This window comes from Chinchilla lanigera, unplaced genomic scaffold (genome assembly GCF_000276665.1).
Source record: "Chinchilla lanigera isolate Chin_1 unplaced genomic scaffold, ChiLan1.0 scaffold00004, whole genome shotgun sequence".
In the NCBI taxonomy this organism is placed as follows: domain Eukaryota; kingdom Metazoa; phylum Chordata; class Mammalia; order Rodentia; family Chinchillidae; genus Chinchilla; species Chinchilla lanigera.
Genome location: NW_004955405.1, coordinates 4,181,517 through 4,198,155, shown reverse-complemented (window position 1 = coordinate 4,198,155; position 16,639 = coordinate 4,181,517). Strand labels below are relative to the sequence as shown.

The 16,639-nt window shown below is 39.8% G+C and overlaps 1 protein-coding gene across 1 annotated transcript in view; it reads right to left on the bottom strand.

Moving 5' to 3' along the window:
* Grid2 (glutamate receptor, ionotropic, delta 2) overlaps nt 1-16,639 on the bottom strand; it is a 1,119,457-nt gene that overhangs the window by 213,094 nt on the left and 889,724 nt on the right. Inside the window, exon 15 of the mRNA XM_005374673.1 lies at nt 7,599-7,794. Coding sequence (XP_005374730.1) covers nt 7,599-7,794 — 196 coding nt within the window. The remainder of the gene's footprint in view (nt 1-7,598; nt 7,795-16,639) is intronic.

The following is a 16,639-nucleotide window of genomic DNA, read 5'->3' as shown; positions in this document are numbered from 1 at the left end:
TTGTCTTTTCCCCTCTATCAGCCACCCACTCCTGTGTCATATCATTTTTAATAACTATACTATCTTTACCATCTCAATTTCAAATGTGCCATCACAAAACTAACTTCATATTACTTCTAATTCTGTCATTCTGGCTCACTGACTCCAAGAATCCCAGTCAGACCTGCAATCCATTCTTCATGCTATTCTTTTAGTGTCTCCAATTCCCCCTCTGTCATCACTTTCTTCTTCTGCAGATCAAATCCCACAATCCGTAGCACAATCCTCTCCCTCTGTCTGCATATACTCTCAACTCCCCTGTCTTATTCTTCTCTCCTGTATTTATCTGCCAAACAGCAGTGCTGGTGAAGTCTACTCTCTGCTGCATGTTACACTTAGGCAGCTGAAGTTGACTAGAGAAAAACTCACAATCACACTGATAAGTCATGATCACTATTGAAAAAGGACCCTTAGACTTATCTAAGAAGTACACTGGTCTACAGTCTACTGTTCTCCACAACTGTCATCCTGCCCTCTCTTGAACATATCTCCAAACTCTCCATTCTGCCAATGCAACCTTGATGATGACCTCAGTCTTGTTTGAGTAAACAAGCAAAACTCAGCTTCCAATGTGCCCCAGCCACTGCATCACCCAAGCTCTCTGCATGTGTGTCTGTGTGAGCCGTCTCTCTCTTTCTGTGGATGAACAGCATTCCCAAGTCTAAATTTTCCACCGTGCACTGTGTCTCAGGCCTTACATCCTATACAAGTTTTCCTGTCTCTCTTCTACTTCATGGATTTCTCCCTATTTTATTCATCCTCTTAACATATAGATATTGTATTTTCTTACTTAAACATGTATTTTCCCAAGGCTTATATCTGGCTCCAGGAACTCCTTCATTGCTCAGCATTTCCTATCAGCAAGAATGTTTTAAAAATTGTATATTTCCATAATCTTCACTTCTTTCCTTCTAATTCTTATTTAACCCAGTCTAATTGTAATTTCTTCTTCTCTCTTTGTATTAGAATTTTTCTTGTCACGGTCACCAGTGGCTGCTGGTTATCAACTCTATGATTAATTCCCAGTCTTCATCATCATACCTGATCCATGAGCATCATATTGCAGACAATGGAACCTCTGACCTTCCTGAAATGCTTTCTATTTGCTTGTAAGCTGACTCTTTCTTGATTTCCTTCTAGTTTCATTTGTGGATATTTTTTTGACCCATAATATACCCTTTCGATCTTACCCACCTCTAAGTATTAGATTATGCCAGGATCAGTCTTTAGATATCTTTCTTCTCTAGACACACTCACATCCTCACTGACCTCATGCAGTGTTAGATACATTGTAGGGGTGCATACTGTGGCCATCATGGACAACACTAGCAAACGTCATATTATCGTGGTAGGGACCAACTCTCATTTGGCCTTTCAAACCTGCCCTCCTTAGTTGTCTTAGTTTCAGCAAATGGCAACTTTCTGATCTCAGTAAAGCCAAACTCATTGAGGTGGCTCAGAGGACATTATATCAGTAATTCTCAGCCTTTACTGTGAGTCAGAATTACCTGAAGAGATTTCAGAAATCTGAACAGCTTCCATTTCCCACTGCAAATACAAGATGAACTTTGGTGAGGGCCAAGCATCATCAATCTTCACTCTGACTTCTCCTCTTTCCCTTTTCCTTAACACTCAGCCCCTCTGTGTACGCTGCCCCTCTCTTGAGTGCCAGGCCGGTCTCTGCCGCAAGACTTCTGCAGTGAATAAGCCCTCCTCCTGCTCAGTGTCCTCAGGCTCACACCTTGTCCTCTGCAGATCACAACTCAGTTGTTACTCGCTCAGCACAACTTTCCCCGACCCCCCAATATGGGATGTTCCTGCCTCTACTTCCTATCAATCTCGCCCTGCCAAATCTTCTGGATAGCACACATTTGTGTGCTTGGCTGTGGTCTTCCCGCCACTACCCTCTAATCTTTGTTGGGGCAGAGATATTGTTTTGCTGCACATGTCAGTGCCTAGAAAAATGCTTGGTAAATCCTGAGTGAATATGTGTTGAGCGAGTTGGTAAAAATATAGGTGGAGATGATCCACTTTCTTTAGCTGGCATGGAACAAAATGAGTGGGCTTACTTCAGCTCCTCATAGAGCTTGGCATTTGTTTTCCTGACTTATAATAAACCAATCTTTTGTCTTAGCTTTCATTGCAGTACTTTGCTTTGCTCACTAAAGTTAGACCTGAGGTCCATCTAGACCTACCAGCTCTCTCCATTTCCAGTGGAACCCCTTCCACCATAGTGTTTTCGGGCTTACGTGGGCTGGTGGACTTATAAATAGATGCAGTCCTTCTGATCAAGTGCTGCTGATGCTGGCACCACCACCACCATCTCCACCTCCACCTCTTCTCTGTTACCACCTCAACTCATATTCTTCAGGCTTTGCAGTCCAGAATATAATTTACTCAGCACTGTGATCCTCTGGTTAGGATAAGAGTTCTAATCCTACCATCCATTCTAATTTTCTCTACTCCCTAGTGGTCCTCCCTGCTGAGCTCCTAGAATGATTTGTTCTTCACTACCCAAGTTATAACAGATTATCAGGGAATAAATATGAACCTCAGAATAACAAGGGATTTTATGTTAGTGCTGTTCATAGATCCTTCATTCCTGGTCAAATCCTTTTTTTTTTTTTCTTTTTCTTTTCTTTTCTTTTTTTATTTTAAAGAGTAAAAGAAGGATAACATAGTAATGGGGGGGCTTACTGAATTACAGACAAAGTGGTAGGAAATTAGCAATGGTTCTTGTTTTACATATTGTTATCTACAAGATAGTTTCTCAGGAAAACAAATAGACAATAGTGAGTTACAGACAAAAGTGGTAGAAGATTATGAATGGTTGTTGTACTATACTTCGGTATCTTCAAAGTGGTTTCTAAAGAAAATAAATAGAGCTATACATGAGTGACTAATTGAATAATCATTGACCATTCTCAATGGTTGTTGTAGGAAACACAAAGTAATAAACATACATCCATTTACCAAATAGCATAGGAACAATACAAACATTACAGAGTTATGGACAGATTAGTAGGAAAATATCAATGGCTGCTGTAATACATGGTGGTATCTTCAAAGTGGTTTCTCAGGAAGAGAGAGATATGCAAGAAAGATCTAACAAGTAGTTACAACCTAAGGGTTGTGAAAAATAGCATATGACCTCCTCACCAGTGACTCCTTTCACTGAGGTGTGACGACTGGAAGGACGGCCAGGATTGAAAAGAAGGACCGAGAGACTTGCATGTATGTCTAGCAACAGGCTGTTTTCTTTTTACTCTATAGTCATGCTTACCTGGGTCTCCTCCATGGAGATGACAGTCTAGCCAGAGGGAGAAGGCAGAGTATGCCCTGGGCTCCCTCATTCCTGTTGGACTAACTGGTAGGATGGGTCTGAGCTCTGGGGCCTCCGCTTCAGAGGGCAGAGCAGTCTCCAGTGGTCACCTCAAATCCATTCTTGTGAGCTGGAAATTTCTCCAGCTACGCTGAGAAATTACCTGCCTTATTTACCAGGTCCTTGTAAAATAATTCAATCAATTCCATTAGTGTGCTGCTGCCAATAAGCTTGCATGTGTAGTATTCTAGGGCATGGTTTGGTTTTCTAGGGTTGTCTTTTCCATGATGGACTTTGGGGTGTTGCCTGGCACTGTTTTTCTCAACACAACAGCCACACAATTTGTCAAACTGTGAGACAGACCATGTTACTCTTCCGTTAGAACCCTCTCAATTTTCATACCCTGCATACAGTAAAGGTCACCTCGAATGCTATTTATGTCCCATTGTACAAATAAAACTTTAAGGTACATATGAATCACCCAGATCTTGTTATAATGAGACTCACATTGACAAGGGCTAGGGCCAGGTCCTGAGATTTAGTATTTTTAAAAAGCACTCAGGTAACGCTGATGCTACTACTTCCCAGGGCCAGGCTTTGAGGAGTAAGAACCTACATGTGCTGTCTCCCCTTTCCCTCCTGACCCGTGACTACCTCATCCTGCTACAGCTCTGACATTACCCCTCACCTCTGGATGATCTACACTGCATTCCTTCACAGGCTTGGAACATGCAGGCTTGTGCCCACCTAGAGTGTGCGCGCTGCCTGACTCTCTGTCCATCAACTGAAAACACTTCATTCAGGTATACATACCCTCCTTAGCCACACACACACTCGTGGTTCATTCACACCTCACACTCTTGGGGAAGCCTTTCCTGGCCACCTGATCCACAACAGCAGATAACTCTGTTCCTCCTCCCCTCACTTATGCATCTGTTTCTCTGATCACTTCTCACTTAGGGTTGTACAATATGGGTTATTTACCTTGCTTTCTTCTGTGGTTCTTCCTGGAAGGTGAACCCTTTGAAGGCATTTGTCTTTATTTCTGTTCACCCCAGTAACTACTGCCTGATGCATAGAAGGTACTTACGGGATCAGTGACCGAAAAGAATTTAGTTGCTGACTTTAAATCATACTTTTTCTACTCATCAGAAATTGCTAGGAAGAACAGAAACAGAGACCAGCTTGCTCTGATTTAATTAGGACAGTGCGGTACAGGTGACTGTCTCGAAAGAACAGACCCAACTCATCTGCTGAGTGCTCCTTTACACAGGTTTCTTCAGCACAAGCAGAACAAAGACGTCAGAAGGGATCAAGATCTACCTTTAAGTAAGAGAAATTTAATGAGACTAGTGTCACAATTAAGAAGAAGCACAGGCTGAGGCATTAATGAGAGCTATTTGAAGTGATAGATTGGAAAGGTTGTTTTTCACAGTGACCCAGCTTTCCTGGGAGGTAGCTATCGAAGGCTTCTTGTCAAACATAACACAGACAAAGGTTGGGTTTTTGTGGAATGCTGGTCTAGAAGGCCTCTGAGCTCTTTTCTGCTGGCTCAAGTTAGAAATCAATGGCAGGGATCAAGATGCTGCTGTGTGAGATGCACAAGACCAGTCGCTGGAAGAAGCACCCACGATCATGTGTTACACTTCCCAATTTCATGAACCTGCAGTCAGCTTTAGCAGGTAAGGAGGTTATCATTTGTTGGTTGGTTTTTCTTTTTAATAAAAGCTGGCCCAAACCTTGCAAACTGAACTGAAATACATTTCCTTATTACTACCTATCCTTGGCCCAATCAACTGTCAGCTGTCTGGGCTAAAGAAATATACACAATTGACAAATTTCACTTATATACGTACTGTTATGAAATTATGAAGACATTCTTCTGCAGACTTCTAGGAAGTCAGAAAACAGAATAAAACAGTATGAGAAATACTTGAGGGCTCAATTTGTAGTTTTAAACTTGTTATCCCTCCTTAACTGCAAAGTATCAAGGGATAGGAATTGTTCTCTGCTTCTTTTATGGCATTTACCTTTTTATAGCATCATCATTCTTAGTTAACAAGAGATACCAAGCAAATAAGCTTTGTAGTTACACATTCTGAACATGTACATTCTCTCAGGTAACCTTCCAGACCATCTTACAACAAGGGTTTACTGCTTTACTCCTACCATTTACTCATGTTGTACATATATTATCTTATTTAATCTTGATGAAAGCGGTGTGAAGTAGGAATGCTTATCACTATGATGAAACTCCTGAGGTGCAGAGATTCTAAGTAACTGGCCATGTCTGTAAATGTGTTTTTAATGGGCTGGACTCAAACCCAGGTTGATGTGCCTGTGAAGCTCATGTTTTTAATTTCCACACTGGCATCATTTCACCATGAGAAAAATGAGGCAGAGATGAGCCAAGTGACCGGTACATTGCTCTTATTCTTACAGTGACACCCTAGCTTAAAATATTACAGTGTTTGTTATAGTTTAAATTATTTTCGTTATTTCCCATTTTATTTTCCTTTTGTCTTCCTCCCAGATTCTATTTCATGAATGCAATGGCCATTGCCTTGTTATTGAGCTTATCTCTAGTTCCTAGATCTGTGTCTGGGATATAACTGGTATTTAACAAATATTTGATGAATATACTAGTGAGTATGTATGTTTGTTTTAAAAAATATTTTACTTATACTATACGTGTCTGGTAAGAGAAAAGAAAATGAACTTTCTCTAGAATGATGCTCCATAGACAGAGATAGTCAGGCCTGTGGAGCTTTGGCTCCTAAAGTACAGAAGAAATATGAATTTCTATTTATATTAATCCTCAGCAAAAAAATTCATTTTAACATTAGACATTATAAGGGGGAAGGACCTATCTCCAAACCCTTTTGTATTCTCAGTCTGGAGCTCCAGTTCATTTGCATCCTATGAGTACCAAGCAAATGCAAAATGTCCACCTTCCTGCCTCTCCGGCAACACCCTTGTTCCTTTAACACCCCGCCCCCCCCTACTCCACTAAAGGAGCGAGGTTAAACCTCCCACGTCCTCTCGTGATAAATGAGGAGACATTTTAGGATCAACACTTGGACACAGAAATTGGAAATTATATAGTGAAGACAAGGAGGTAGGGGCTGCTGCTAATATCTCAAGAATATTCACTTCCTTAAAAGCATCTTTAGTACTTGGAGAGACGTTTGCCTCAACAGCGTCAGTTCTAAAAGTAGCTATATCAATGTGGTGACTACAAGGATTATCTGACTTTTAGGGGTGTAATAATAATAATAGTACTAGCAGATAAAGGGCTTTATATAGAGTGGTGGAGAATACTGTTGGCATCTCTAGCAAAAATAATTTAACAATGAAAATATCTCAAGCATAGTATCATCCTTTTGACCAGAAAACTCAGATTCGAGGTTGGAATCATTCTGCTGTGGGAGGTCACAGAGAATGGGCGCAGTGCACTATTGCTGCTGCTGCTGATAGCCCCACTCACTCATTCTATAATTATCCCCTGACTGGCCACCACAGTGACTTTCAGAGAGCTGGCTTCTGGAGACAATTATAAGCAAACATCAGATCATTCTTTCAGAGAGGTTGATAGAACCTGAATTACTTCTGTATACATGTAAATAAACTTTGCCTAGAACAAAAGGTAGCTTAGTGTTTCACAGAAGGGAAAAAGCTTGCCTAAGCCTTTTTTTTTGTAGTTACTGCTAAATGATGGTTATAGAAAAATAAGATGTAGATAAAGATTTTCACATTTTAAATAGGAAGACATTTGTAGGAACCTCATTTGTTGAGATTAACTTCTACCTCCAAATGGCTTCACATAATCACAAACAAAGACAAAGTTTTAATCTAAAAAACAAATGCAGTATAGAAAATACTGTGAGTGGCTTAAAATAACAGGATAACCTGAGCCATATTTGGGATGAGATTTGTAAAAATATTTTCAGTCCTTACGTTTGTAAGTCTTTAATCTTTTCTGAACAAAATACCAATGCATGTATTTTAGTTTTGGAAATCCACAAGAGACTGATCTATTGGACACCATGGAGAATGCTGCTTCCTGTCTACTGGAGCTCTGAGTTGACTCATAAGCTTTTGTGAATCAACAAGAAGGATGATTTTACTGAAAACCCTATGTTAGAGTTATAGAAAACAAGAAATAGATCTCAATTTAGCAATGCCGACATGGAAGGCGAGCTAGCGACAGCTATTCACGAGACACCATAGCCAGTACCTTCTGAATGCCCGCTTGAGACTCCATAACATTGTTCTCAGATCCATTGCTTCGGTTGATCATTCGCCACATTTGGGAATACATGCTGTCCCTCTCGAAAGGGTTCAGTCCCTTCATGCGGACATGCTCGTACACCGCAGAGTCCAGCACCGTGCCGTAAGGGATGTCCGTTTGCTTGGAGAGATCCTGGAGAGACCTTGATTTGGGAAAGAGGAGATGCCCAAGTGAGCACACTGGGTGTTTTCAGGTGAAATAAATTTAAAGCAAGAAAAGTGCAGTGTATATGAAGATAGATATTAAATTGCTGCTATATTTTCTTGTTTTTTAACATTAAGATGGTATAATTATTAAAGGAAAGGTGAAAAATTTTAGTGGTAATGCAATGGTTTTCTTTGGTAATCTTTACTGGGAGAAATATCCAGTAATCCTATGGGAAAAAATGGTATATCGAATTAAAAGTGATTGTAATTATGATAATTTAATAGTTTAACTTAACTTTAATTTGTCATAATCATTGTATCAACTTTCCTCTATGTGCAAGTATTTAATATAAAATAATTGCAGCTTTACAAGAGCATCATACTTTTAAGTCTTTTGTGCTTAAAAATTAGTATTTGTGATCATTTTATAGAGCAGTTACTACATAAAAGATCAGGAATTGACATATTATCCCTGTAGCAATTCCTCCCATTCAAAGCTATTTCACACATGTTTTTAATGAGGAGACTTGGGGAGGGGGAATATACTTTAGGTTGAAGTAATTAGTGATGGTTAGAACTAGGACTCATGTGCCAGTAACTGCCCGAAAGGCCACAAAATGCTACCTCTTATTTCTATATTTCTTTTGCAGCACTGGTCCAAGGGTTTTGACTGTGTTTGTACTGTGTTTCTGGGTTTGTGTGTGTGAGAATGAGAAGTACAGAGAGGGAGGCTGAGGGAGCAAATTCCATTTGTATTCTGCTAGGATCAATTTCACACTTTTGAAGCTGAATATATTGTCAGTTTTTTTCTGTTTTAGGCAAATGCTGCAGGACTGTTAAATAAATTTTAGAGTTAAAGATGGAACCTGTTTGTCCTCAGTTATCCATCTCTAGATTGCTAGACTGTTTCCTTTGAGTTTCTGAGCCACTGTGGAATTTCTAGCTTGAAGAACCATAGACTGGTCCCCTGCAAGCATTGAATTTGTATAGGTGTCCAATCCAGTGACCGACACTTAAGAACAAATATGCTCTTTGACATGCTGTTCAAAATTGGAGACACATACTTGAAGCTCACTAACTTCTGGGAATGGAAACAGGTGCTTTGAAACACTGTACCAGATTCTAAACTAGAACAAATGCCCAAGGCATTCCACAGCCATGGACCATGAATCTCATGTAACGCATGTTCCAACCTTTGGGTCTGTTCTAGGTGGAGTAACTCATGATCTGCTGAGGGATTTAAAACCAGCACTAGAGTTAGGGAAAGGTATTGGGAATATTCTTTCAGCTCGCCAACCTCCATCATGTGCAAAATTGTGTTGTAAACAATAAATTATGTTCCCTGTATATTGAGTATTTCTGCCATTTCTAACTACAACTTTCAGCAGAATTTAATCTGCACTTTATTGAGTCTGTGCTGTTGATGTATAACATGTACTCTTTTGAAACTGCCATGATAATTTGTTTTTGTTATCTATGTCTCTCCTTCAATGATGCATGTAAAAATATTACCTGATGAGAAGAATGTTCTGGAAAACTCTGCAACTATTGAATTAATTTTACCATTTTTAAAGGATGAATTAAAGTGATAGTATAAGTAAGTAACTGAGGGCAAAAATGGGATTTAAAAAAGTAACTACGTGTAGCTATTCCATAACTTAATGCCAGAGTGACAAGGTGTCTACTTCTGGGACACATCATAATTATCTTGGTGATATTATAAGAATAACAATTTTGTTTCAAGAAGGCAATCGATTGCTGTTTCTGGCAGCAGGCCTAAAATTTTACTAAAAACAGTAACATTTGAAACATATTTCTCATTGTATAAAGGCTGATTAAAATATAGTGCTGGTTTAAAAAAAGTACAGTGAAAGTCACATTGCCATTAATTCCTTTCAAAATATTCTTCCCCACTTGGAACAAACTTATCTCATTGCTCTTGCCACTTTCTGAATCAGTTCTGGAAGTTTTCTTTTTTGGTTGTTTTCACAAGTTATGATAAAAAAATACAGATTGCTAAGTGCTGTCCAACAGAAAAGCAGGTTCATGCAAACATTGCCCTGTGTCCTCGTCCGCTTTATTTACTGGGTCTGGCACCATGAGATTTCTGGCTTTTCCTCAAAGTCAAAATGTCCATAAAAGGTATGTGCTTTGAGTCAGTTTAGGATATCAAAGCAGCCAAGACAGTGTAACTAAAAATGCTCTCATTAAAAATACTTTCATAAATCATACTTGCAAATTTAGATATTACTTGATTTTTCCCATATGAGAAACCCAAAATATAAATAAAGAGCAAAATGAAGAACAGATAATAGGAAATAGGGAGACAAACATTTGCAAAAGATGGAAGGAGAGTGGGAAGAGGAGGGGAAGATAAAAGAGTCAAGGTGTGCCCTGTCCATGCACCCACTCCCCATGGGGAATGGAATCTTTATGTACTGCAAACATGTACTAGTAAAAAATTGATTTAAAATAGGACTTCTAGAGCTGCTTTAGAAAGTGCCAAGAATGGTGGCATGTGTTCATTGTGAGGGAGAATATTTTGAGGGGGATTAATAGCAGGGTGCCTTTTATTGTAATACATTTAAAAAAAACTTTCACTGTAGATTTTATCACAGTTCATATAACTATTGATACTCTGCAATGGTAACACTGGAGGAGGAAGTGAAACACATTTGCACAGGTTATAATAGCAGACCTCATTGTTTCCACTTCCACAAACACAAGGCTCCAGGGCAGGCAGCACACAGCACATGGTCACATGGTCCTGGGTAGTGCAGGGAGGGCCCCACTATGGTTGACCAGAAACCTCCCAGTGCATGCTTGGCTACTTGCTGCTCAGTAGTTCTGATTACAACTATTGGAAGATTTCAATCTGTGCAGGTGCGATCATAATCTACGGTGAAACTTCTGTGCTTACTTCAAAATATATAGTTGGTTTGCCTCAAATAGTCACATCAGAAAATACTATTTAATAAGTCAGTAGTCCCTTTTTAGCCTTCCATGGAAAGACAATTGAAATCCAATGTTTAGATCTTCACAAGAAGGACAATTCTGTGATGTAGTTTCACCTTATATGTGAGTTTTGGAACCTGAATATAGTGCTATACTATAAATAGTTTAGTTGTTGATACTGTTTTGTACACAACAAATTTGTAAAGGAATATCTTAATACATTGCCTATGTGAAGTTCCTGGTGTCAGAAAAAAAGACAGTTTGTTTTCAACATGCTTCAAGCTTAGAATAGCAGAGCATTTTGTAATTTAGAACAAAGGCATGTTCCCTCTAGTAGGTTCTGATATCAAGTTCAGCATATAAATTTGCCTTGATATATGCCTGCAATAAAAATTACAGCTTGTCTGATTCGGCATCATTCCATTACAGCACCAAAGATAGCACCAAAGGTGACAAAATAAAATGACTGAAGCAAAATGAAGTGAACATAGATAGCTTAATATAGAGAAGGAAGGCTGCCTCAGGAGCCAGCACAGACAGAAAGAGCTGATTCTAAGTGGTCATTTTGGGTTTTCTCATGCTAATGAGCAAGAACAGCAGAAGTGCTATGGTCTATGTTATGAATCTCTAAAAGAAATGCAGTTGGTTAACCTATAAGCTGTAATCCTTAGAAAATTGCATCTGAAGATCAAAGATGAGGGGATGTTATGTAGACATGCCTAATCATTTTTTAAAATTGCAAAACAATTCTAGAATCACTCATAAGCATAAACGTTAGCATATATACTAATTTTACCTGCAAAAATGGAATTTTCTTTGTTTAAAATAGGCAACGTATTTCCAGACAACAGAAGGAATGAGGAAATATTGGACATTTCAAAGTAGAGTTATCTGTGAATACACTTGGATTAATATATTCCATTTCTCTTGCTAACCACCTAACCCATACATACTCGGACAAAACTCGAGAATTCTCATTCTGAGACTTTGTTAGACCTGACCCCATCCCCAAGCCCACACACTCACTCTTCACAGAGTCAAAAACAAAGGTCTAGAGCCACAGGTGGTAAATGGTGAAGCAAATTCTTTGCCACTCCAATGAGCCTTTGTTTTTCAACATCTTACTGAGGTTCTTTTTATTCACTGACTGGTTTCCTATCAAACTAGTATCAAACTTTGGGTACTAAACAATACCGAGCAAACAGAGGAAGGTTTTACTTGAGGTTAACCTGAGCCTTGCAAACAGAAAGGAACTGTGCAATTTAGGACCGTGCTGCAAGAATAAACTTTAGGAACTTACATGGACCTAGGCGATTTCAAACTTTGTGAGAAGAATAAACACTTAAAAGACTTCAGGCACAAACTTGTGATCAAACTTGTGATCTTCCTACCTCAGCCTTCTGAGTAACTGGGATTACAGGTGTGAACCATCATACTTGGCTTTAGGTTCCATGTGAATGTCAAGCTGACTTATTATTGTGAGCTGAGTCATGTTGGTGACCATTGTGACCCAGAGTTGGTTTATCACTAGAGAGAGGAAGATCGTCCCCTGCGGGTGATGAAAGAACCTGTCTCAGGGCAGTTGACCAAGTTACCTATTGCATGAAGATTATGACAAGGATGGTAATGACTACTTGCGCTCTACTGCCTCATTCATAATTTCTAATGAAATTATTTTTCTGAAACTTGTTTCCCTGGCAGAGGCAGGGTGGCCTTCTATAGGTATTGTTGAAGAGGAGAGTCATGCATTGGAATAGAATTAAATAATCTCTGATTTCCCTTCCAACTACAGTGTGGCATACAAATAATTTGTGATTCTAAATAGTCACATATATTTTCATAGCAAATTCTTTGGGTAAGTTATGTGAGTTTATACCAGTAAAATGAAGTTATGATGAATGGGTTGCTAAAATGTTTATATTTCTAAAATTGTTCACTAGTTTTAAAAACCTAAAGCCTAATCGCTGTGCTATGAGTTTTCATTCATATTTTCCCCTTGTTTTCCTTTAATAAGAGTAGATGTTATATACATAAAGTCTTCATCCCCAGAGTCATGCCTCATCCCCAGAGTCATCCTCTTAAAAAAAATGATCCCATTTGTGTGGAATGCTTACCAACAAATGAGCATGAGCTTCCAGCGCTCCCCCTGGGGATCCTGAGTCTAATCCCAATTTTGTGGAGTGGAGCAGGTAAACTCAATCCCTATTACAGCAGAAGGGATTGTGGGGGGTGGAGAGAGAGATGAAATGTGGCTGATGGAGTTGGCACTAGATAACTCAGGCAGAGGAGCTGAAAGTGGAAAACAGACAAACTGGGGTGTATGGCGAGCTTCCTCCAACTCCCCTCAGGCCTTCTCTCCCCAGTTGTTCCTGCTGGTGTGGACATGGTCATCCACCACTGGACAGATGCTGCTGCAGCCCTGGGAGTGTTTGCCACCAGGGAGAGCTGCCGGGCCCTGCTGCCCATGGCGGTAGTGCTCTGAGCTGTGATGCCAAGGGTTCTGAAGCAGCATTTCCAGACTAAGAAATGACTGAATGCTTAAGTAGGACAGCTAACTTGCCAGCAGAGTGAGAAGTGTTGCTTGGACTTGGGGAACTAGTGACATGTAGGGAAACAGACTGGGGTGCTGCGGTAGAGGCTGCCCTACTACTGAGAGGTGCTGCAAATGGCCCTGTCTGGGATGACTTTTTAGTTTCTAAAAGCATGGGTTTTGTTTTTGTTTTTTTTTTTGGTTTTTCTCCGGTACCGGGAACCGAACTCATGACGTTGCGCTTGCCAGGCAGGCGCTTTTGCCGCTGAGCTAAATCCCCAGCCCCAAGCATGGGTTTTGAAGATAAAATTTTAATTTGTGTTTCAATGCTTGAACAATTATTTAAGTTTCTCCAAATTGAAGTTTCTCTCTCTATGAAGTAGAGGGCAATGCTTTTATATCAGGTTATCTGGAGTTTGAATTAGATATTGCATGTAAGACACTTTACTTAGTAATCAGCTTTCTAAAAGTGCTCAATTACTAGTAGTTACAATAACAGTTCTGATATTATTGTTATTATTATTATTATTATTTTTGCAGTACCAGGGATTGAACTCACGACCTTGCGCTTGCCAGGCAGGTGCTTATGCCACTGAGCTATATCCCCAGCCCCTATTATTGTTACTATTATCATTACTTTTTTCCCCCATGATGCCCTCTGGGATTGCCATCACCTTCTTTCAGTGAAATTCATTGAGATTCACTCAGTTTATTGCTGTCCCTTACCTGTGACCTCTCATTTCATTGTGTTCTTTGTCTTTTGTTGACAATAGCCTTGTCATTTTTACCTGGATTACTCTTTTTATTGAAAGAAAATATTTCTATATCCATTTATCTATATTGAAAATAAATGCATCAAACATTTAATCTAAGGACTATTGTCATCCCATGGATAACTGTGATTTAACTCCTACAAAACATATTGACCCAGTTAATAGAGTGTCCAATCAACAGCTAAGGTGGGAATTATTGATGACTCTAAGTACTGGGGTCTTCCCACTCTCAAATCAATGTGTTTTGTAAGTCACCTGTTTTCTTCTATGTCTATCAGTAACATTCTTGTGTTTACGTATTGTTTCTGTGCATTTCTTGCTGAGTTTACCCCCAGCACTTTTTTCTTTTGTTGTTGGATTTTTGGGGGACAGAATATCACTCTGTAGTTCCAGCTGCCTCTACAGCCTCTAGAGTTAGAGAGATCCACTCTCTTACTCCCACTGTTACCACTTCAGAGAGCTCAGGTGGGTGACTTTCCAGTTGTTCCCCTGGGTTTGCCTTTGTAGAGCTGGACACGAGGGTCACATCTTGCTTAAGGGTCTATTTTTTATTTTTTTAGTTTACTTCCTGTTGATGCTTGTAAAGTGCCTATGATGAGTTGCTTTTTTGTTAGTATTTAGAACCCTTCGGAAATGACTGCTTCTCAGAGGTGTCTCCCAGGTGTAGTTGGCTTTGGGTTTTGAGTCTGTTGTAATATCACATCTCTTCGGTTTATTGGGGATGAGAAGTTGCTACCTACTTGGCCCAGACTTGGTTCTTTGGCATTGGCCTATAGTACTTTTTATTACCCTTGGGCAATCTCAGTCTTGGGATACAAGGAAGAACAACTGGTTAGAACAAGTATGTCTCCTTGACTAAAGTATTAACACCACCAACAACAATATCATCAAACACAGCCTAGAAAATGAAAAACTATAGTAACTACTGATTTGCCACCTTTAACTATATGAACTAAATTTGTGATTATATACCAAAATCTAAAACAAACCAGAAAATTGTATACAGTAAATATGCCCTCAATATAGTGATTTTACCCTCAGGGGAGAAAATTTAAAAGGGGCCAGGGAGGGAAAAATAGAGAAATAGAAGAAGAGGCAGAGATTAGAAGCAAGGTTGGAGGACAAAGGCAGATCACGTAAACCTTGGAAAACTGGTGAACAAGACAGGATGGAAACAGAAAAGGGATAAATAAAAACAAGAACAGAGCAGGACAATAACAATAAAGTAAACTAGAAATCATCTACACACTTATATAAAAATAAGAGCAAACAAGAAAAAAAGCAAAACAAAGACAAGAAAAGGCATAAAAAGATGAAAAATAATAATAAAAAGTCCATCTCAATGTGTGTCTCTGCTGTCATTGGTAGGCAACATGGGTAGACAGAGTCCAGATCCATTTAATCAACCTCAGGAAATCAGCCATAGCTTTAGAGCAGGGTAGTAGATAATCCCAGCAAGCCTGCAGCTTCAGGTCCACTGAAGCTCATGCTGGTTTCTGGCTGTGAGGCCAGAACCTGATTTGTTCATCCTGCAGCACTCCACGTGCCTCCTGCCAGCTTGAACTTGGCTCCTTGACCTCTTGCCAACTTGAACTAGGCAGGCTCACCCTGACACTGGAAGCAACTAGATGGAGCCAGCTGCTCTGAGTTTCGAGCTCAGCGGGCTCCTCTCCAAGGTGATTACCAGCCAGTTACCCTTTCTGGGGGATGTCTGAACCTGAATAACTCACCAGCCACTGCAGTGCACTACATTCATTGCTCTGTTCCACAGATATGTTTCTCTGTGGTGGCCTTTGGGTTTGCCAGTAGACACTGCATCTGCAGGTTTAAGACATCCCTCCCAACAGCGAGACCCGGCTCAGCAAGGAGCCAAGACTATTCCTTCTAAGTTTTCTTCCCCATCTCTATTCAAGCCTCAGGGGAGAAAATAGTGATGATCCACCGTGCAATCCACATGAAAATGTTCTTTTTTGCCTGAGCATGACACACACTGAGGAAATGTGCAATTTAGGGCAAAAGTGATCACATTGCTGCTCATGTTTCCTCCATATTCCAGTGTCCTTAGTCTCCAAGAGCCTTAAAAATTTTGGCTGAAGTACTTTTCCCATTATTAAGGCAGTTATATGCCTTATTTGTATTCACAGCACAGGCCAGGCCTACCCTTTGTCGTCCTCTGCTTTATCACACTGCTACGTCTCGGTAGGTATTTTCTTCTCAAGGAATCCCTCTGTGTTAACCTGGTGAATTTAAACAATCAAACTCCACTGTCTCTGTGCTGCTTTTCCAATGCTTAGCATATATTTGTGCTAGCATTGTGTTATGAAATATTACTTCTTTATCTACCTCGCTAGGATGTACATTACTTATTCTCATGACTTTTTTTATTTTTAAAGCACCTTTGAAGCCCAGAAAGCAGCCTTGGGTCTGAGAAATACTCAGCAGTCAACGAGGCCCGTTTGCTTTGTTTTTGTCTGGTCTTTGCTAGAAAACACTTGCACTTTCAAAAGTCACCATTCTCATTAAACTGCTTTGCATAAAAATTGAATTTTCACTACATATTATCAGCCATTCCCTGGCTGACTT